The sequence below is a fragment of the Cygnus atratus genome, chromosome 20 (assembly GCF_013377495.2).
Source record: "Cygnus atratus isolate AKBS03 ecotype Queensland, Australia chromosome 20, CAtr_DNAZoo_HiC_assembly, whole genome shotgun sequence".
Lineage (NCBI taxonomy): Eukaryota > Metazoa > Chordata > Aves > Anseriformes > Anatidae > Cygnus > Cygnus atratus.
The window spans coordinates 3,876,911-3,898,181 of NC_066381.1; the positions used below are offsets into that span (position 1 = coordinate 3,876,911).

Below are 21,271 nucleotides of genomic sequence, written 5' to 3' on the forward strand. Positions count from 1 at the left end.
ATAGAGGTGAGTTGTGAGCTTTATTAAGCATTGTCTCTGTTTACTTGACCCTGCGTAACTTTTTTCTCCCCATGGGAGAATTTAGCTGAGCTTTTGAATTAGAATAGTGAAAACAAGATAATCTTGGAGCACTTCAGGTCAGTAAGGGAGTCTCCTTCTTTGCTTTAATAGATGACTTATTCCTGGTGGAAGACAAACTTTTTCCTCTAGTGGTTCCAGCTAAACCGAGGAATAAGCTGTGAATTAATTTTCAAGTTGGTTGACAAATAGGGTGGAAGTTAAAGCAACACCAAACACAGTTTCTAAAAATCAGTCTTGCCTTCTTACTTATTTTTGTGTAACTGTTAAGATCAATTCCTTCCCCGCAGCAGTTCATGCTATTTACTGAAGAGTAAGAAGAGCAGTCTCAGCTACACAGGATGAAACTTGCTAAGAAGCTGCAGAGCTGGTACCTTTACTGGGAATCCAGCTTGTGAAAGTGATTTGCACTTAAAAACCTTCTGATTTTAATATTTAATAAATTTGAATCTCTTTAAACTTATGGAGGTATTTTCAAAAGACACTTGTCACTTGCTTCAGTTGTAATCTGAATGAATTCTTGAGGGTGGTTTGAGGTCAGTTGTGTTGCTGACCTTTAAAAGCAAGTTCTTGCTAAGAGAGCACGTGTCCAAAACCAAATACCATGCTGACCTTTATAATGCTCCCACCGAGTTGAGACAAAGCAGCACTGCTCTGCAGCCCTTCCTACGGCTTTCACACAGTTTTAGTGCCTTCAGGATTGCTCCATGAAGTAAGTAGGTGAGTCCACTCCCACAGATGGCATAAGCCCAAGGCAGCACTTCAGTTGTGGAAGGATGACTGAGGACTTGAACAGTGCGATGGCTCCACTGCCCCCACGTAGATGTACAACTACCAGTGACAACCAGTAAGAGCTTGCACATCATCCTGAAAGAGCCATAGAGGACTTACCTTGAAGATGGCGATGGAAAAGAAACACAACAGAACCAGGTTTAAAAAAAACAAAACATTTATTACAATGAAGTATGTACATGCTTAGATTGCTGTATGGTTCTCATCCATGACAGCTGTAGCCTCATTAAACACAACAGGTGAAAAGTGCTCTAACATGTTCCTGCTGTCACTGCAATGATTATTCTTGCTTTTAAGGAATGTTGCTCAGCCTCCCATAATCCCACTACTTCATTAACGAATTACTTCGATTTGTGAGATCTTTTCTTAGGGGTAGTGGCAGCTCAAAACAGAATGAGTTTATAAATGCCTCCCAGCTGTTTATAAATAGGTGTTGAGTTGCCTTGAGGAAAAGAGCTGAATACAGCACAGCACAGATTTTTGTGGGTTTATAGGTAACCTGAGTGCCTCTCCCGCAGCTACACCACCAACCCATTCTACCAGTAACCAGCCCCTGCCTCCCCCCAGCCGGCATTAACAGCACCAAGGCCCCTCATCCTCAGCCCTGCACAAAATTGTGATGATTTGACTTGCTCTTCTGGGCGTAACAGATTAACAAATTCTGCCAGCTCTGATAAAATATGTACAGCCTTTAAAGGAGCTGGGTCTCGTGAGGATACATCAAGGTTATAGCCTGACGGACACGTAAATTAGATTATAATCCAGGATGGAAACAGGAGGCAAATTACAGCAGGAGGGTCATGTTGCTACATAGCTTTTATTATCGCCTAGTTCGAGTTACCAGTTCCTGAAGTTTAAAAGCAGTGAATGAGAGGATCAGGGTGGTGAGGTTAATTTAAAGCAGCAATCCTCATAGGTGGCTTCAATATCTTCTTTGCTCCCTATCTAATACAAACACTGAATGAGGAAATGCTGCCTCTGACCTTTGCCTCCTGTATTCCAAGGATCCGATAAGCAGAACTTGTGTGTAACAACCACACAAGCTCCTAGATGCTACGTACCTTAGTTGTAGGGGAAAGTGAGGCTTTTTCCTCCTACCTGTAAATTCTTTGGAGCAAAACAAGTGACTGGGAAAGAGCATTAACACTACAATGCAGCGAGCACATTTCAAGTGACAGTGGGTGGTTGTGCATAAACCTGTGCTGCTGCTGCAGCAGTTCCTGTGCTTGCTGCCTTACTGTCCTGAAGCACAACACGTTACCCTCCCTGTCATGCACACAAGCAGCTGTTTTCTGACTGTACAAGAAATCCATTTTTAAGTATAGTTCAGGTTGTGCATCTTATGGTTTGTCACCAGATATAAAAATGCTGTAAGCAAAAACACTAAGAAAAATTGCTGATTTTTTTAGCCAGTGTGACTTGGCTAAAGTGTTTCTTCCTTCTCTCACCTCCATCTCCACATTAAGAAAAGTGACAACACAAATTGCCGCCACTCCCTTTGCACAGACAGATGGAAAGGAACGGAGCTGAAGTGCTCACCCCAAGTACAACATTTCACTGGAGGACTCCACGGCCCTCAGATCCAGTACGCAGTCACACATTCAGGATGCACTGCTCGGCCAGTGGATGGCAGCCATCATATTCCTCCAGGTGAGGGTTATCCAGATCACCTCTGTCACTGTGCTCCATTGAGTCCGGCTGTCCCCAAGGGGGCCCAGTAGTTCTCACGCACACACACTGAGTCCCCCTCGAACCAGGTCTGTACAGCTTCCGGGGGACTCCAATCCAGTCTCTGTTCACCCCCCCACTAGAAACAGAAAATTAAAATCGATTACAATTCAAACACCCAATTCAAAACCATGAAAATGTTTCCAGTAAATAGAGAATCATCTAGGTTAAGAAAGAAAAAAAAAAAAAGACCATCTGGGAGAGGCAAACTAACAATATGTACTCTGGGGTAGACTTTGCCCCCAACATCTCACTGCCTTCTGATACCCATTTATTGGCTGCACTTCAGAAACCTGTGGCTTGAACCCGGTTTCATCAGTGCTGCTGCACGCACCCTTCTGGGAGCAACTAACTTCTGCTTCCCTTGTTTCTATTACTGGAAAAGGAATATAGCTCTACTTAGCACAGGGTGCCTAATGGAAAAATGCCTTTTTTGGGGCAGCTAATTGCTCACAGATGACCACATGCCTTCTTCTGTGAACGCTGATTTTGAGAACTAGGGCAAAAGCAAAGAAACCCTCAACTACTTCTCCAAGTATTTCATAGTGTCTCTTTGCAGGCTAAATCCTGCCTGTTCCCCTAACTCCAGGCTTAAGAAAAGATGCAGTAAACTCTTACACAGGAGACCACCACACAACACCCAGTCCGGAGACTGCAACCAAGCTCGTTCAAGTGTAGGAGCAGATTCCAAGGTACACAGCGCTAATGTGTACTTGTGTACTTCAAGTGAAGCCCAAGCATCCTGCAATACAGTCCGCAATGTGATTTCAGCTAAGAACAAAACAGTCCCTAAACTGAGAGAGGTACACAACTAAATAGGTCTAGTAGGAAATGACTGTTCAAAGTCATTTTAATGTAGCTTTAAGAGAAAGCTGTTGTGGCAATAGCCTTAGAGACAGGCTGCAAAACAGTCTGAAAAACATGAGTTGATCCTTGGATTCCTGATAGGTGAGAAAGCCTGCCTGAATGCTGCCAGCAGTGGGATTTCTGGCTTGCTTCCCTGAGAACAGGTTGATCACGTGCACGTGTGGCAACTGCTGAAACATGATTTTGTTTCCAGTGCAACAAGAGTTTGTCTCAGAAACAAATTTCCTGGAAGTGCCAACTATCAGGAGGAAATTTTATTTTCCTTTTGCCCACTTACCAGGTCAGTGAGCAGAGCTCCTCTCTGCTACCTCCCACTTGGAAACGCTGACCAGCCAAGCCTGCACCTGTGTGCTCATCCAGCCTGCATGGAGGCTTTCAGCTCCTGCTGAACCAGCAGAGGAAACCTCTGTTCACACAGCAGCAGTGGTTAAACCTGGCACAGCGGAGAACAGCACCACTGCTCCTTGCATGTTGGCTCTGCCTCTGCCAGAAAGCACAGCCGCAGGAATGCGGACAGGGGAAGGGACCAGGGCTGCCATATCCCAGCCATGCCAGCCCTCAGCACGTTAGGATCAACCTATGCTCTTCTGTGGGGAGGTCACTAGAGCTCACCCAAGACTACAGAGTCTGGTGGCTGAAGGAGCCAGAACGTCTTCCCATGCCACTCCTGCTATGACAGAGCTCGGGGTGTCCAAGCAAAGGGGCAGAAGTGCTCTGCTCTGCTCCAAAGGCTCCGAGCACAGTGGCAGGAAAGCCGAATTTACCTCCGTCTGGAGCACCAGAATCGGCTGCCCTTGGCAGAGCTCCACTCCGAGTTGCAGGGTGGAAACTGCTCCTTCCTGCGGTCGCTTTCTGCTTTCAGCCTCAGACCTTCTTCCATCGCTGCCTCAGCCTGCCGCAGGGCTTCTGTCGGTGCCCCGTTTTCGTCATAGAATCTGCCCACCAGCTTCCCTTGGAGAGAGGGGGATCGATTAAGACCGTAATATGGAAACAAGGAAAAGCAAGGAAAATGACCGGTTTATATTTTTGTTAATTAAAGAAAAAAGAGAACTACGCCAGAGGATCTTCCCAGCGGCCCCATTTGACAGCAGGCCCGGGCTTACACCCCTCCCATTTTTTGGCCTCGCAGCGATGTACCCACACTAACAAACCCCTGCAGGACGAGCTCAGGACCCCTCACAGACCCCAAAGGGCACTTCCAGACAAAACCCCCTCCCCTCCTCCCAGCCCCTGCCCCTCGCTGCCACCACAGCTCCCATCCCCTCAGCGCTCTCCCCGTTCCCCCCTCACACCGCCCGGCGGGGCGCAGCCCCGGGAGCCCCGTCCCTACCCACGAAGGCGTAGCGGGCGCTGTAGAAGTCCATCCAGCCGCGGAGGGCGGCCAGCTCCGCCGGGGTCAGCGCCGAGACGTCGTCCACCAGGCCCGCGGGGCTGAAGTCGCCGGTGGCGAGCGCCCTGCTCGCGTCCCTCCCTGCGGGCGGCCAGGGCCGGACGGTCAACCCCGCGCCCCCTCACACACACACGCCCCCCCGCCCCTCCCCACACACACACCCCCCGCAGCCGGCCCCACGCACCTGCCAAGCCCTCGTACGCCCCGCCGGGGCCGTAGTGCTTGCGGCCGCTCCGCACGTCGAAGACCCGGCCCAGCAGGGCGAGGTAGAGGCCGGGCTCGCCCTCAGCGCCTCGGTGCCGCCGCAGCTCGGCCGCGCTCAGCAGGCGGCCGCGGGGCTCGAACCCGCGACCCAGCAGCCAGGCGGCGCCCAGGCACAGCGCGGCCGCTACCGCCGCGCCCCTCCACATGGCCGCTCTTTGCGACGCTTTCCGCGCCGCACGGCGGTGTGGCGCCGCGCCGCTCTCCCTCCCCGGAGGGTGTCGCGCGGAAGAGCGGCGCGGCCGGGCGGAGGGGGGGGTTTGCGACACCGCGCCGCGCTTGGCGGCAGCGTGGCGGGGCCGCCGCCGGCCGGGCGCTGACAGGTGCGGCCGGGCCGGGAAGTTGCTGACTAAGGCGGGCCGGGCCGGGCAGGGCAGGGCAGGGCAGGGCGGCGGGGCGAGGAGGAGGAGGGCGAGAAGCGGCAAGCGGCGGCAGGAGGACAAGGAGAAGGGGCAGGGACAGCCGGGCCGCGCCGCCGGGAGGGCTCATGGGGACGGCGGGCAGCCGCAGCAGCGAGGAGGAGGAGGAGGGAGCCGAGGAAGGCATGGAGGGGGCGGCCGCCGCGCCTCAGCCCGGTTCCCCCTTCCCGGCCGCCGCCGCCCCCGGCCCGGCGCCGCCGCTGCCGCCGGCCGAGGTGCTGCTGGAGCAGGGCCGGCTGCGGGAGGCCACGGCCCGGCTGCGGGAGGCGGCGCTGCCCGAGCCGCTGGTGTCGCGGCACCACAGCACGCTGGTGCGCTGGCTGGAGGAGCGCCTGAGCCGCGGCGACGAGGCCGTCAGCCTGGAGCAGTTCTGCGAGGTGCTCGAGAGCGTGTCCCGCCTGGCTGCGGGCTCCCGGGGCGAGAGCGAGGAGGTGAGGGGGCTGGGGGGGGGTAAAGGGGTGCTGATGGGGGCTACGGGGAGCTGAGAGGGCCTGGGGGGGCTGAGAGGGGCTGGGGGGGCTGATAGGGCAGAGGGGGTGCTGTTAGAGGCTTTGGGGGGCCTCCTAGGGGCTAAGGGGGGCCTCCTAGGGGCTAAGGGGGGCCTCCTAGGGGCTAAGGGGGGCCTCCTAGGGGCTAAGGGGGGCCTCCTAGGGGCTAAGGGGGGCCTCATAGAGTCTAGGGGGAGCTTCACAGAGTCTAGGGGGGGCTCATAGGGGCTAGGGATGCTGAGGGGGCAGAGGGGGGTGCTGTTAGAGGATTTGGGGGCCTCATAGGGGCTAACGGGGACTCAGAGGGAGGTTCAGACTGGAAACGAGGAGACATTTCTTCTCAGAAAGAGCAGTCAGGCGTTGGGACGGGTTGCCCGGAGAGGTGGAGTCACTGTCCCTGGAGGTGTTCAAGGAATGGGTAGATGTGGTACTTAGGGACGCGGCTTATCCCTGGGGGTGTTTAAGGGAAGGTTGGATGTGGTGCTTAGGGACATGGTTCAGTGGGTGATAGTGGTGGTAGGGGAATGGTTGGACCAGAGGATCTTGGAGGCCTTTTCCAACCTTAATGATTCTAGGATTCTCTAGGGGCTGGGGGGTGCTGACAGGGGCAAGGGGGAATGAAGGGGCCGGGGCACCCCAGTCAGCCCCACTCAGGATCCACAGCAGGCCTGGGGCAAAGAGCTGTGCTTACCGAGGCTGGAGGCACCACGCTGCTGTCGGGCCAGCTGTCAGCCTGCTGAGGTCCCTTCCACTCTTTCCCATTCCCAGTGACTGTGCTCAGCAGCCACTCCTCAGTTGGAGCCCGTTTACATCGGCGATGTGCCTGAGGATGCCCCCAGCGCAGGTGGCACAGCTGGGAGAGCCCGGGGAGTGATCCCTCAGAGGGACCTCGTAACAGGAAGGTCCAAGTTTGCTAGACGTAATTTTATCGCTGCTTTTCAAAATCAGCAGTGAAATTGCCAACTGTCCCATCGGTGTCCTGTCACTTGCTGGAAAGTTAGAGTGTTGGAGAACTTGGAAGCAAGTAGCATACCAGTTCCCTCGGCAGGCAGAAGGCCTTAAGATAAGGTTTTAGTGGTAGAAGAGAGCAGTGTCCTTTCACCTGTGGGAAGGGGTATGGGGAACTTAACATTTAGAGCATTTAGTTGTGCAGCTTTACTCTCTAGCTAACGTAAGCCCAGCTGGACTGCCCTGTTGGGAATTTCACACTCAGTTAAGGAAGCGGTCGTGTCTGGATTTCTTACTGCATGGAGTTCCTGAGCCTCACCAGTGACTTCCTTCTGTCTTTGTCGTGCTCCTGAGTAGCAGAGCAGCGTGGTAAACTGACTATTAAATTGCACGTGCACTTCCTTGAAGTCAGTGCTGACATGGAAACAAGACTGCTGGAAACTGGGAAGGGATTAACGTTGTGGTACGAGTCGGTACATTTGTACCAGACTGTTTTACGTAGCATGCTAAAACGCTGCCTCTGAGTTTCCAGTTCCTTTTCAAGAAGCGATAAACAACAATTCTTCATTTGTCACAACAGCAAAAGCATGAAATTAGTACATTGGGGTTCTTTCTGTTACTACAAGCAGCCGAGCTTTGCAGGCTGCAGAAATACTTAGAGTCCAGGGTTTTTCCACGCTCTTGGGAGTGGGAGAAGACTAGCTGCAGGATTTATGATGGCACAGACTTGTGGCCACATCTCGTCTAACCTGCAACGTGGAGATGTTGGGAGCTGTGTGGGAAACCCTGGTGTCATTACTTCTGCAACTGGCACTAGCCCACGGGCTGGAGCAGTTTAGATTTCTGGGATGTGTTTTACGGGGATGAGACATTAGTATGTGGCTCTCTGACGTGTACATGGACTACATTTTGATCTCCCATTAAGCTTTTCTGCTCTCAGCGTGGGGCTTGTGAACACATGTTGAATGCTTTATGGGCAACGTGTACATCTGTTTAAATACACAGTCTATTTGCTATATAAACCGAACCTCGGAATCCTTTTTCATCCATTAGTGCTTCAGCAGCTGTCATGTAACATACCCGACTTTTGCTTGAGACATGAATGCTTCGGTTCTGCTGAGAGCGAAGGATGGAACACAGAATTTTCCTAAGTTACACTTGCGATGTTCTGTCGTGCTGCCCTGCGATGAGCGGTGATTTATCCCTGTGCTGCGTTTCTGAGAATGTCTGCGTTGTCATATTGCCTCTCTCCATGGGCACGGTTGAACTCGGTAGGAAGCGTGCAGACTTAATGCCTTTATTAAGGAGCAAAATTAATCTGGACTGTAATAAAGCTGTTCCTGCCTTTGTACCACGTCCCACACGTGGACGCAGGAGCTCCGAGTGCTGGCTTGCGTACGGGTGTTTTGTTGGCTGCCCGTCTATAGCGTTCTTGCACAGAGCAGCTTGGCTGAGCAGTGGGAATTGCGCGTGCTTGTGTCAAATACAGAGTTTAAGTTATCCCAAACGATCAAAAATAGTTTTAGGCTTTAGGGTCAGTGAGATTATAGATCTGCTGAGATCATAGGAAGAGTTTGCAAAGCAAGTTGCAGACCAGTGCGTTCATGTGCGAAGACAGGCGTGCACGTGGCAATCTCTCCGCAGGTGAAATAGCCAGATATCGCCTTAAAGTAGCGCTCAGCAGCTCCAGCTCGTCTTGTTTGCAGTTTGTTTTCACCAGCAGCATCACAAAACTCGCTCACCTGTTCACTTCATGCCGTAGTCATTACGGTTTGACTTCAAGTAAGAGGAGCAGAAGTGAGGCAGTGGCAAGAGCCTTGGTACGAAACTGCACCTTGATTTGCTTGGGCAACAGTTATATTAAACTTAATCCCTCTGTGTTGTAGACCTCAAACAAAGGTCTGTGTTTTGCTCTCTACCTGATGCCAGCTCCGGCCCTCACTGCCAGCGAGATGTTTTGGGAAGGGCTGGGTGTTAGCACAGGCTGGGCTGTGACAGGAGCCTACCAACGTGCCGGGCTTTGCTCGGCTCCGCGCACCCATGCACTGCTGGAGCTGTGGGCACTCCGATACGGTACTGAGCCCTCTTACCTCCGGAGGACTTTGCTCTCATTAAGGTGCTGTAATTATGTCACGGTTAATTGGCAGGTTATTTTGATCTAATCGCTTCAGATTATTTCTCTCCAGGATAGTGTTTTAATGGTACGTCAGGCCTGATAGTCAGCCAGCAAAACGGAGGTTCAAGCAGAAGCTTCTGCCCAAAGAGCAGCTGTGGCTTCGCCCTGTCCGACACCCGGCAAGCTGCTTCCCTCTCAGAGGCCACCCTGACCTGGCTGTGTAGCTGAAAGTCAAAAACCAAGTGCAGGGCCGGGAGACTCGAGTCTTTTGTTTTTTAAATCTCTTTTATAAGCCCATTCCCAGTTTGTATGAAAAAAGGTGGTTCTGGAAATTTCGCTTCTCTTCTTTGGGTATACTCAGATAATTTTTTTTGAGCATTGAACAGAAGGTCATTTCAAAATTACTTGTGAAAATATAGCTAGTTTATTTATACATATAATATATACTGATATATATATCTCAGTGTGTCACTGGTTTACGAGTTCTCTGAAGTAGCTAGTTTAAACCATTTACGTTTATGAACTCAGTTCTCTTTTAGAGGCTTAAGCTGGATAAAAATGTCGTGTAATTTTGTTACCACAAAGACGTGAAATAAACAGTTGTGTAAATTACTTTTTATAGATGCTCAACACACCTTTTTATATTATAAATTTATATTCAGGTCAAAATTAATAAATCTGGCAGCGGTTCCCTTCAATAAGAAAAGAAATCTTATAGACTTCTAACTTGTTCCGTTGTTTCAGTGCAGGAGGACAGCATATGGAAGGAAATGCACTTTAAAAATCTGGTTCTAGGGATACTTTCTTTATTTAAATACAGATTTAAAACCTGAAAGAATTTGAATGGGCGCAGCGTGAGGTAGGTGTAGCACTAATGAGTAACGGATTGTAATGCTTCTAGAAGAAACTTGCCATGTAATGGAGGAGATTTTTAACGTTCTTTTGTGAGCTCCTTCTCAGTCACAGATGCTGGGTGGACGGATAGTGCTGATTCACTGGTACAGAAGACGTGCTGTCTCCACCTAAGTATAACTACAGTTGACTTTTATAGGAAGGCAGTGTAAATGCCTTAAAACTTGCTAAAGACTGCAGATTTTCAACCAGGCTGTTTGCCATTGTCTTTAACTCAATACTGCAGAAAACTGATTATTTTGATTTCATTTAATGGTGTTTTAATGTTTACTGCTAAGGCTTATATGCAATACCTTGAATTTCTGCTTGAAGTACTCATGCTGAAATAAATTTTCCTTTTTTTGTTCCTCTTCAGGCTTTTGCACAATTTGATGCTGAAGGAGATGGCACCGTGGATGTGGAGAATATGCTGGAGGCTCTCAAGAATTCTAGTGGAGCTAATCTTCAAGGGGAGCTGAGCCATGTCATCAGGCAGCTGCAAGCTTGTTCCCTTGTTCCAGGTGAGAACAGAGTGGCACAAAAATGTTTTCCCAAGTCCTGCCTCTATATAAGGAATGCTGCTTCAATAAACTGCTTTAATAGTGTTTCTTGTCCTAATCTTGTCAAACCTCTAGTCCGAGCTGTTCTTGCTTCCCTAGCATCAGACCAGTGAAGTTGTAAATTAAAAATGTCCTATAAATACATCCAGCTGACTTACTTTCATAAATAACCGTTATTTTCTTCTCTGTGTGACTGAGGAGCTTCTTCTCCTTGTTTAGTTTATCTCACAGACAGAAAACAGTTTCTTGCAAAATTCTGGGGAGTACTTAACTAATGCAGTAATAGTCTTGTACTTGCTAGCTGGAAGAATAAATCTTCCACCGAGTCTGTTTCAGGTGATGAGTCATGTATTTTATCATTATATTGTTATGTAGCTTTTGGAATCCTGCTAAAACATATTTCACGTTTGATATCATATATTCTGGAAAGTGTCAGTTTCCAGAATTTGAATTCTGGGATAAGTATCAGTTACTGTCTTTCCTTCCAAGCTTTTAATGCTAAGTGGCTAAAGGGGATTTGCCGTAGAGGATCAGACAAGAAGTGTTAGAACTGCCTGATAGAGAAGTCAGCAGAGAGTACTTATGGGGTATTATTTGATACACCTAAATATGCTGTGATTCAGAATACCACCATTAAGAAGCTGAAATTTCTTATGTAGGTGGTAGAAAACATTAGGCACCTCTTTGGGAATAATCCATAGTGCCAAAGGGAGATGCCTAGTGTAGCTCAAGGTGAGTGATGTGAATACATCACCTCTTCAGCCAAGCAGCATGTTTCACCTAAATATTCAAGGTAAGGGTTTAGAACTTTTGGGACAGAAAAGTAAGTATAAAACTAAGATTTTTGGTGATTGTTTTGAACCCTTTCAGACATTTCAATTAACCGGCAAGTTATTTACAGTCCTGCTGTAGAGGTTGTAAACTTGAGCTACTGCATATGGTGGAATATGGTTCCAATATTGGCTCTCATGCTTCATTTGAATTTACAGGGTAGTAAGAGGTAAAGGGTAAAAATAATGACCTGGTTGCTGAAAGGTCAAGCCAGATGTTGCAATAAAAATGGAAATAATATCTCTTTCTAGGTTTTATTGATATATTTTCTGAATCAAAAGAGCGCCTCGGTCTTCATGCTTCAATGATATTGAGATTCTTGCACCGGAATCGAATTTCTAGTACTGCCATCCCATACCCGGTGTTGGAGTACTTCAACAACATCTGTACTATGCGGTCTTCTGTGTTGAAGGATTCTTTAGATCGGCTTCTCCTAAAAGAGAGAGGTATGTAACGTTTTCTCTTTTTTTCCAGAATGGTAGCATAACCATAGCTTGAAGAAGAGATTGCAGATACATTCTTTACTGTTAAATCTTTAATAGGCACGACTTTCTATTTTTATGAAGTTGATCTGATTTTTATTTATTTAAACTGTGGATGCTCATAAGTTGATTGCCTAACGGCCTAGCATTCCGAGTAACACACTTGGGTGTTTCTCCTCTTTCTCCTGACCTGTTTCAGAATGGCAATTACTAATTTGTGTTATTCTTTATCTAGTCAAATATCTCTACTAGTTGCGGGAAACAGATATTCCATGTGAACGTGAACATTTTCTGAAGCTGACTGTTCAGTGTTAAAATAACTTACTGTTCTGGGGTGGCAGTAGTGAAAATTTTGTTATATTTCAGATGAGACTGTCTTGGTGGTTTCCCTAGAGGAAGAGATCGTTTTCTTCCTCTTGAAGCTTGATTTAATGATATTTTCAGATCTCTGCGCTTTTCTTGAAACAGATCAAGTTATTTGGGGAAACAGTCTGCTTTGTCCTTTCCCTAGAATAGCTGGATTAAGGTTTTCTCCATCATAAGTTACTTTTTCCTCATCTTTTTGGATTTTGGCATAAAAATAATAAAGTCCTGATGAAATCAGGAAAGAAATGAGGAGATAAAGGCTATTGAACTAGAGGTAAAGTCAGTATTTTCATACTGCAAGTGGTAAAGTAGGACTGTTGTGATTTCATCTGAAGTAAAACTTTTCTGTCTTTCATTTTCTGTCAGAAACTCTTCCCCAGGAGCTCTGTTCTATGCCACCAAGTCAATTCATATGAGATTATAATAAAAGTATAATGATTCTTGAAAACAAGGAAAAGAAGAATGTTAGGAGTGCTTTCTTAAATTTTTTTAAATTTTTTTCAGAATACCCCAGTGACTTGAATGGCAATCAGGAGCTGGACAAACTGAAGTCTGTCACAAAGTGCTATACTCACATAGAAACCTCATCCAATTCTGCTGATATTGACAAGATGACAAACGGAGAAACAACGTCCTTCTGGCAGTCAGATGGGAGTGCTCGCTCGCACTGGATACGGTGAGTGTCACAGCAATGTCCAGCCGAGTTTTGTAGGTCTCACAGCGAGTGTGATGTAACTGGAAAAAATCTGAGAATTACTGAGTGACAGATGAATCTATCTGAAAACATGTCATGGATTTCTGCATAAAGTTTAAAGGCCTAATGAAGCCTTTGAAGGCTGTGCATCTTCCATGCTGATGCACATGGTTGTTTAGCTAAACTTTCCAACCCATATTACTGTGTTTAGTGCTTGAATGGAAGTGCTTTGACACCAGCTAGACAGTTACTGCTCCTTCAAACAGAAATGTTTAGTGGTTGTTTGGTAGTAGATCTAGGAACTTGGTGGTCAGGGGCAGTTTGTTTGTTTTAGGCCAAAAAAATAATTTTTTGTCCATTATTAACACTACACTTTTATTCCTGAGGAATGAATTCTCAGTTGAAAAGCTGAACAACAGAAAGTTATACGGTCTGTCTATCAGAGGTGATGGTCTTTTAAGCCAACTACAAGTTTTCTAACACGTATACCATGGTACAGGGTTCGTGTAATGCCTATGAAGCATTAGATAACTTCCAGTGGATTTATTTATGTTTGCAAATGTGGAAACTGTGTGAGACTCAGCTAAAAATGAAGCGCTTGATTTATCTTTTTCAAAAAATGTTTTTTCTTTGCTTTGCAGTTTAAAGATGAAACCAGATGTTGTTTTGAGACATCTGTCCATTGCAGTGGCAGCTAATGACCAGAGCTACATGCCACAGCAAGTTACAGTGGCAGTGGGAAGGAATGCCAGCAGTCTCCAGGAGGTCCGAGATGTTCACATTCCAAGCAATATCACTGGCTACGTAACACTGTTGGAAAACGCTAACATTAGTCAGATGTGTGAGTCAATAAAGATACCATTGGTGTATTGTTTCATTGCTTTTTTGAAGGTGAAAGTTTGGCTAGGTTACAGAATGATGTGTTGAAATGTTGATCATTAGAGCAGAAACTCTTGGCCTTCCCCTTGAGTCAGAGAAATTGTTTTAACTGTAGCTTAATTTCTAGCCTGTAAGAGAGTCTTCTGAGCCTTTGTCGTGTTGTCTGTAACTCAGGTGAAGGATTGAAGAGCTAAAATGGTTAAAACACGTTTTCAACCTCTCACTTTGAAAGCATCGTGCAGTGTTAAAATGTCTTTGATTGAAGAGTGAAAGCATGTTAGATAATAGTATCTAGCAAAAAAATGTATCTGGGAGGCTATTTTTTGTAGCAAAAGTCTGAAGAGTTGGTTAGGCGGTTCTTGTAAAACAGTTTATATGCTAAGAGTTTCTAAGTAGTGTTATTTTTAAGTCTGGTAGATCTGTGATGGCTATATTGTAATTAATCAGAGGAAAGCTGCTCCTTCCTAAGATGTTTCTGAAGCTTTAGAAACTGTGTCCCTTCAGCTCAAATAGATACTTTTCCCAAAGGCAAACTTTCAGGGGCACAGAAGCAGGCGACAAGGATGTTGTTCCTCACAAGTAACTAAGAGAATGTTATCTTTGCAAAATGGTCAAAAAAATATGTGAACATTTTAATGTAATTTAATCGTTTGCATTTAGGCTTTACTCTTTCCTTACCTTTCCCATCCCCTCCTGACCCAAGACACTTCCTATGTATGTAGGTAAAAAGGTATGATTAGTAGTGGTGAAATAATCTGCAATAATTTTCCACTTTGAGGTTCTTTTACTACTTTTTTCCTAATCTGTAGCAGTATAATATATAATGGATCACATAAGCAATTTCAAAGGCTGAATTTTCCAAATCATAGCGTGCATGGTTAAGAAGCATGTAAGTGCTAGTTGCCCATATGTGGGAGTACTCTTGTATGTCTGCTGCTATTTTTCTCTGAGATTTTGCAGTATTTGTGGTTTTAAATATCTGGATTCTTCTATATCTAATGCAACAGAAGCAATGGAAAAAAAATCTGCTTTCTGTTTTGACAGATGTACAGATAAACATCAAGCGTTGCCTTAGTGATGGATGCGACACTAGAATCCATGGACTCAGGGCGATTGGTTATCAAAGAGTTAAGAAGGTGGGCGTCTCAGTCTGTGATGCTTCGGCTATCTGGTACTGGTCTCTGCTGACCTCTCTGGTAACAGCTTCCATGGAAACAAATCCAGCATTTGTTCACACTATCTTACAAAATACTCAGTAAGTACCAAACTTCATAGTCAGATTTTTTTTCACTACTTCCAGCTTTTGTAAACTAATCTACCTTGTGTAACTGGTTTCCACTCCCTCTATTAAGGTATTTAAATGTCTTTTTAGCTACCACATTGTTTAAATTTTTATATTTTACCTTCACATACCAGAACAAGTATAATTCTCATATCTATTTTAACCAATCTAGTTGTTAAGCCATGATTGAATGGCTTTGACTCCTAATGTTTTCAAGAAGCCTAGAATTAAATAGCTTTCTCTTCGTAAATTTCATTGATTATAAATATTGGACAACTTCCACTTACGAATGGAGCTTAATTTAGCTTATTTTTCACCGTTTTTTGCTTGTGTAATGCCTTGTCATTCATTACATGGGAATACGGTGGTGTGTATGCAATATCTCTGCGGATGCTTGCTTGTGGTGATTGGCTGTTTTCTCTGTAACGTTTCCTTGTTTGACTGCCAAACAGTTCAGCCTGATGACTTGAAGGATTGGAATCCTAATAACATCGCTACACACCCACGTTGACTTTTATAGAGCTTAGTTAGCATGATACCACTGCCTTTAAGAACACCACTGTCATTACCTAATGAATACTGTAGGCTGAAGTCCATTACTGCTATCTTTAATTTCTGTCATCTATTCAAACTCTTTAGAGTTTAGGTGACTTCATATGTGTTCATGTCTGCTCGAGGAATGTTCATAGCTACTTTACTATAGTTCATAGTTCCTACATAGTTTAGCTTTATTGAAACTGAGGGCCTTCAGTTTTGCTACAGTGTAGGTATGTTAGCTCAGAATTCTTCTTATGTTTCTAATAAGGCCTAAAAACAGTTTTAAAAGAGAAATCTTGACAAAAATATAAGCACTCAGGAATTACAAGTTCAGTGTTTGGAGTTATGAAGTCCCAAACCAAACTTTGTTGTTGGATAGAATGTCTTTGATGTAACCAATTAGAATTCCTATTTCCAGGGGTTATTACATTACCTGAGGAAATCAAACAAAGAATCATGTTGAGATTGGTCTGAAAGAATTTAAAATCAATTTTCCCCTTGTTAATGGGCTCTTGCTCAATTCTGGAACTATTTAAAATAAGGTAGTGTTTAGACATTAAGTTATTTCTAATTCTGTCATAGATTTAATTCAAAACACCTTGATTTATTTCTCATTAAATGTGAGATTGAGACTGAGATTCAAGACTACCTAACAATCACTGAAGTTTCCCTACCTACAACACAATATTGTTTTTAACTTTTGAGAAGATTATCTGTGTAAATAGATTTTCTTCATTCAGCAGCTATTTGTAGAGACCTACTTGTAAAAAGTGTAAAGATTTAAATGTGTAATTATAGAAGTCTATTTTCTTTGATTGAAGTTACATTCTATCCTTTTTTCCAGGAAAGCACTGCAACACATGCCACCTCTGTCACTAACTCCAGGCTCTACAGATTTTTCAAGCTTCTTATCTCCAAATGTTTTGCAAGAAGTAGACAGCTTCCTTATAAGAATAACAAGGTGAGATTGTGTTAGTGTATTTTGATACAGTGGAAAAGGGTTTAGAAGAATTTGTATAGCAAATGTATCTTGTTTGTTACTTACCTGCTCTTTATTTTACTATCATGAAAACTTTAAAGGCCTTAAGAAACAGGTACCTTAGGTTTTCTGTGTGAGCGTTAGTTGTCTTCATTTAAAAGCAGTGTCTGCTCCACTGTATTTGGTTTGAAATGTTGTGTGCTAATGTAATTTAATATTAAGATGGTGTCCAGTGGCTTAAATGGGGCTAGAGGAGCTTTGATCAAGGAAAAGAAATTTCAACTCCCAGTAATTTCAAAGGTCAAAGACTAGTTTTGATTGCATGTTGCTGTATTGTGATGGAGCACCGAAGGCAATGGTTAGCAGGCCCAGCTGGGACTACTGATAATATGAAAAAGAAAACTGAGCTGGGATAGCTGTGGTTTTTTTTGTTGTTGTTGTTTTTTGGTTTTTTTTAAGAAAAAAAATAGTCCTCAGAGCCTGGCTGCTAATACTAAAGGGAATGAAGATTTTGCAAGTGTTACTGTGTCACCTCTGTTTCAAGAAACCACTCTTTTCACAGACTGTTGCAAAGCACAGTCCAAGAACCTAGTGTCCATTGGTGCAGGCAGTTTAGTCTGTGTTTGCTAGTCATGATGTTGTCTGGGAAATGTTGGAGCATCCAGATGGCCAAATTCAGGTCATAGGTTCCCTGCTGGGAACTGGATCTGCACAGAACAGGATGTTTTATTCCTCTGCAGAACTCTCTCTAAAATACCCGATATTTATTATAGCAACTGCAACAAGCCACGCAGCTACTAGGTTTGATAATTTGGTGGTTTAAAGACTTCACCAATTAGGTTACCACAGAAGAAACAGATATCCCATATTAAAATTGTACTTAATGCACTTGTCCTGAGTTTTCTTTTCATATTGTTTGGTTTTTTTTGTTCCCCTGCCCCTCTTTTCTTTCCTCTCCCCAGTTGTTGTACTACTCCAGAGGTTGAACTTACACTCTTGGCCTTTGCCTTAGCCAGGGGGAGTGTTGCTAAAGTGATAAGTTCCCTTTGTACAATCACTGATCATCTGGACACTCCATACAAGGCTTCATCGCTTATCGCTTCTATGGCAACGGTTAGACAGAACCTGCTGTATAAATACGGTAAACGAATAATTGTTGTTTTTTTTTCTGTATGTATGTAAGACAATAGACAGCTTTCACAGTTGTTTTGCTGGGGTTTAAAATGATATAAGACGTACAAGTTAATGACTGTTACTGAGAAGATAGATCTTGTGCAACTGAACTGCCCTAGGAGTTTGTGATTAGATAAGCTTTCTGTGATTCGTGAATTGAACCAGGTGGCATGATCTTGAGGGAGAAGACATGAACTTTGTAGGCAGTGGGCCCTTTATCAAGACGGTGGTAGTGTTTCTATAGTATTAAAACATCAGATGCCATTTTCCTTTTATTCTTCCAGTAACATACTTAATTTTTTGTATGTTTAGCCTCAGTAAATGGTCTCTCTTGCAGACACATGGACATACACAAATTTAAAATATTTTAAATATAATGCCATTAACATCTATTTACAGTTCTTTTATTCTTGCTTTTATAAATTAATCTGAGTATTTGTCATAACAGTAGAGCCATACATGCTCTGGCATAAGGCAGCAAGATTTTGCTGTATAGACTGTGCTTGTTTGATAAATCTGTATTTTCAGGTATCAGTTCCTGAGATTATCATTCGTATCTCATGAAGAATTTTCCCCTTTGTTTGCCTTTTAGTACCTTTTGTCAGGACTTTTTGGCTTGTGCCTAGGAGTACACTAATTATTTTATAATTATGGTATCAGTATTTACTTTCAAAATTTTTGAAAATCACTTTGTTTTCCCTGTAGTAGCTGCTGCTTTTTGCAAGGCAAGAGTGGTGTATCATGTATAGTGAATTCCAAACAGCTGAAGGACCAGTCAGTTGTTCATTCTCCTTCTGTACATATCTAAGGCTCTAGCTATGGTAATCTAACATGACTTCTTATACTGCTGTTTCTTTCTCCTTTTTCTATCTGACAGTGGTAAAAAGCTCATAGTATTGCAATAATTGCAGTCGCTCTTTGTATGAAGAACTTAAATCAGGCAAATAAGCTGTATATTTTATGAATTTGAGAAGCCTTGTTCTTCTTGTTTAGGAAAACCATTACGACTAACTTTGCAAGCATGTGATGTAAAGGGAAAAGAAGATAAATCAGGGCCTGAAAACCTCCTTGTAGAGCCATGGACTGGGGATGGTAAGAGCCTGGACTTAAAATCCAGAACATTCAACCATACACAAAGGTTATTAACAAGGCTGCGGAGCTATTGCATATATATTTGGCAATACTCAATAGTTCTATGATGTGGAAGATCTGTAAAAGCAAACAAACAAAAAACTATGTGCAAATTCTGTTTTACAACAAGGTGAATCTCTCAGGAACCAGTTTATTGTCAAAACAACAAAAGGATATGATCTGGGGGAGAATTATTGATACTTTGTGTGAAAGTAAGCAATAAACTGTCACATACAAAATTACACTATAGCACATTTTGTGGCTTGAAGTCATGAATCATTCACTGATGGTTTCCCAAATATTGATGGAGAGCTATGGTGGAAATCACTGAGATTTTTACTGACTGCGCATACCTATTAATTCTTCGCTAAGGCCTGTTTTTGTTAATAGAATGTTTTTATGTACTGGACACAACCTAAAGAAAGAGAGTTGTGTTTCTTGACCTCCTTTTTAACTGAAATGCCACATAACCTTTCTGAAAGAAAAACCCTGTATACCGTCTTGTGCAGTGCTACTTACAAATGAAAGCTATTGTGACAGAAAATCAGGCATGTTCTAAGTACTTATTTTACCCCTTTGTATACTTGTGCATATTATTTATTTTTTTAGTTATTTTGTGGATTGTTTCTGGTGTTTTGTAGATCAGTTTGAAGAACAGTGAGTTGTATCAGTGAGCAGAACCACAAGCTAAAGTAATATTTGGGTGTTACTAATAACCTTTAACGGGTAACACTCAGAAAATTGCTGCAAATACTGCTATCCCAAGAGATACACTGCTGGAGAGACCTATGTATGCTCTGTGGGAGTATATACTAACATGATACATTTTTTTAGTTGTCTTTTACTCTCTTATTTAGAAACATGTCCTAATGAGCTACAGCATTTCACTAGGAACACATCTTGTTCTTGTTTCCCCCCTGTTAGTCCACCATCTTGGTGTTCTCTTTCAAATGTTTTGCCCTAGCAGTCCCTCCAGCCTCATTCTGCTTCCACTGCTGCTTTAGGTTTCCTTACTGAAACCGGGAAGACCAGAGCAAGCATCATTCTTTCTACTGGCAATGAATCTTCATTTCAAGTGACACAAATTAGAATAAAGGTATGTAGTTTCTTTATGTTTTTCAAGGGGAAGGCTCTCTCTTTTCTCTTTTCCCTAATGGTAGAGTTGAATCTGATTTTTTTTTTCTTTTGTATCAACTAAATTTTAAATTCATCATGAAACAGTGGTATTTTGGGGTTTTACTTTTGTGTAAATCACAGGGATCTGAAGGAAATGGAGATCTAAAATTGCATGGAGTCAAGACATTTATTTTCTTGCTTTTGTCTGTCTTGTACTATACTCAAGTTATTAAGGTGTAGAGTATTAATTTATTTGTAAGGTCATATACCTAGTATTTAAAGTAATTTTTCAACTCTGAATCGCAGAGTTTCAAGATACAGTATGTGAGTTCAGATTAAACGGAGGGTTTCTCAAATTCTTTTCAGAGACTTTCAGAGACAATTTGAACACTCAGTGCAATTTTATCTGGTTTGAAAACAAGATCTTGTGATTAAATCTTGGGGCCAGGAGAAATCTTCAGTGAGATTTCTGCAGCTGAATTTATTTATTTAAGGCAAAGAAATAATTGAATTCCTGGAACAAGAATGCATATTTCAATGTCCAAAGGAATCAAATAAGAATGGAATTCTGGCAAGTAAATTCTAACTGGAGCCATAGAGGCAACTAAACTGTTGCAAAGCAGTGCAGGGATACTGGGATACAATTTTTTTTTTTCATTTTTAAGTATACAAAAATTAGAATGTGAATTAGTATACAAAATTAGAATTAGCATACAAAAATTAGAATGAGAATTAATATTTGGAAGTATAGTTATTGTTAGGGTATTAGCAGAGTAATAACTGTAGCAAACATTAACCATGCACATGATCCAATGGATTACAAAAGCTTCCATAACACTTCTCCAAACTGTGTTTCATTTCCTTCTTTAGGTTAAAAGGTGTTATTCCAGAGATCAGTTTTGTTAGTACTTAGTTACTTACTGTAACTTTCTTTTTTTTCCTGTGAAAACAACACCTTCTTTTATTGTCAGTTTTTATGTATGTTTCTCTGTATTTGTTCTTTTAGGTTCGAAGAGGTGCCATTGGAGCCCAGTGTGGGCTGGTGTTTGCTTACAATAGTGCTTCAGAAAAGTTCCATGCAGAGGAACACTTCAAAAGATTTGAAAGCTATGACAAATGGAAGCTACAGGAATTCAAACAATTTTTAAAAAACAGGTAAAGGGGCACTTTTCCTAATGAAGGGAATATAAATGCTATATTAGGTCATTTTGCAGTGGCACTTGAGCTACTGAGAATTGCTCCAAATGACTTAAAAATGATGCA

The 21,271-nt window shown here is 43.5% G+C and overlaps 2 protein-coding genes across 2 annotated transcripts in view; one reads left to right on the forward strand and one right to left on the reverse strand.

Annotated features, from left to right (window-relative positions):
* Nucleotides 1-1,009: 1,009 nt before the first annotated feature.
* On the reverse strand, nucleotides 1,010-5,466 carry LOC118254040 (neuferricin). The gene is made up of 4 exons (XM_035559007.1): nucleotides 5,040-5,466; nucleotides 4,796-4,936; nucleotides 4,230-4,416; nucleotides 1,010-2,677 (listed from the first exon to the last, which is right to left on the reverse strand). Exons 1-4 carry the CDS (start codon nucleotides 5,263-5,265, stop codon nucleotides 2,464-2,466), a joined length of 768 nt encoding a protein of 255 aa, XP_035414900.1. The 5' UTR covers nucleotides 5,266-5,466; the 3' UTR covers nucleotides 1,010-2,463.
* A 137-nt stretch (nucleotides 5,467-5,603) lies between these two features.
* ZZEF1 (zinc finger ZZ-type and EF-hand domain containing 1) overlaps nucleotides 5,604-21,271 on the forward strand; it is a 59,809-nt gene continuing 44,141 nt past the window's right edge. Inside the window, exons 1-11 of the mRNA XM_035559008.2 lie at nucleotides 5,604-5,966; nucleotides 10,355-10,499; nucleotides 11,621-11,815; nucleotides 12,722-12,893; nucleotides 13,553-13,752; nucleotides 14,835-15,045; nucleotides 16,454-16,570; nucleotides 17,551-17,729; nucleotides 18,755-18,853; nucleotides 19,897-19,988; nucleotides 21,015-21,163. Coding sequence (XP_035414901.2) covers nucleotides 5,604-5,966; nucleotides 10,355-10,499; nucleotides 11,621-11,815; nucleotides 12,722-12,893; nucleotides 13,553-13,752; nucleotides 14,835-15,045; nucleotides 16,454-16,570; nucleotides 17,551-17,729; nucleotides 18,755-18,853; nucleotides 19,897-19,988; nucleotides 21,015-21,163 — 1,922 coding nt within the window. The remainder of the gene's footprint in view (nucleotides 5,967-10,354; nucleotides 10,500-11,620; nucleotides 11,816-12,721; nucleotides 12,894-13,552; nucleotides 13,753-14,834; nucleotides 15,046-16,453; nucleotides 16,571-17,550; nucleotides 17,730-18,754; nucleotides 18,854-19,896; nucleotides 19,989-21,014; nucleotides 21,164-21,271) is intronic.

Excerpts from the sequence above, each read along its gene's own strand:
- LOC118254040 (XM_035559007.1), bottom strand. The coding sequence starts at position 5,265 with ATGTGGAGGGGCGCGGCGGTAGCGGCCGCGCTGTGCCTGGGCGCCGCC. Across the intron at positions 4,937-5,039 it reads GGCGTACGAGGGCTTGGCAG|GGAGGGACGCGAGCAGGGCG; the intron begins GTGCGTGGGGCC and ends GGCCGCCCGCAG. Across the intron at positions 4,417-4,795 it reads CGCCCGCTACGCCTTCGTGG|GGAAGCTGGTGGGCAGATTC; the intron begins GTAGGGACGGGG and ends CCTCTCTCCAAG.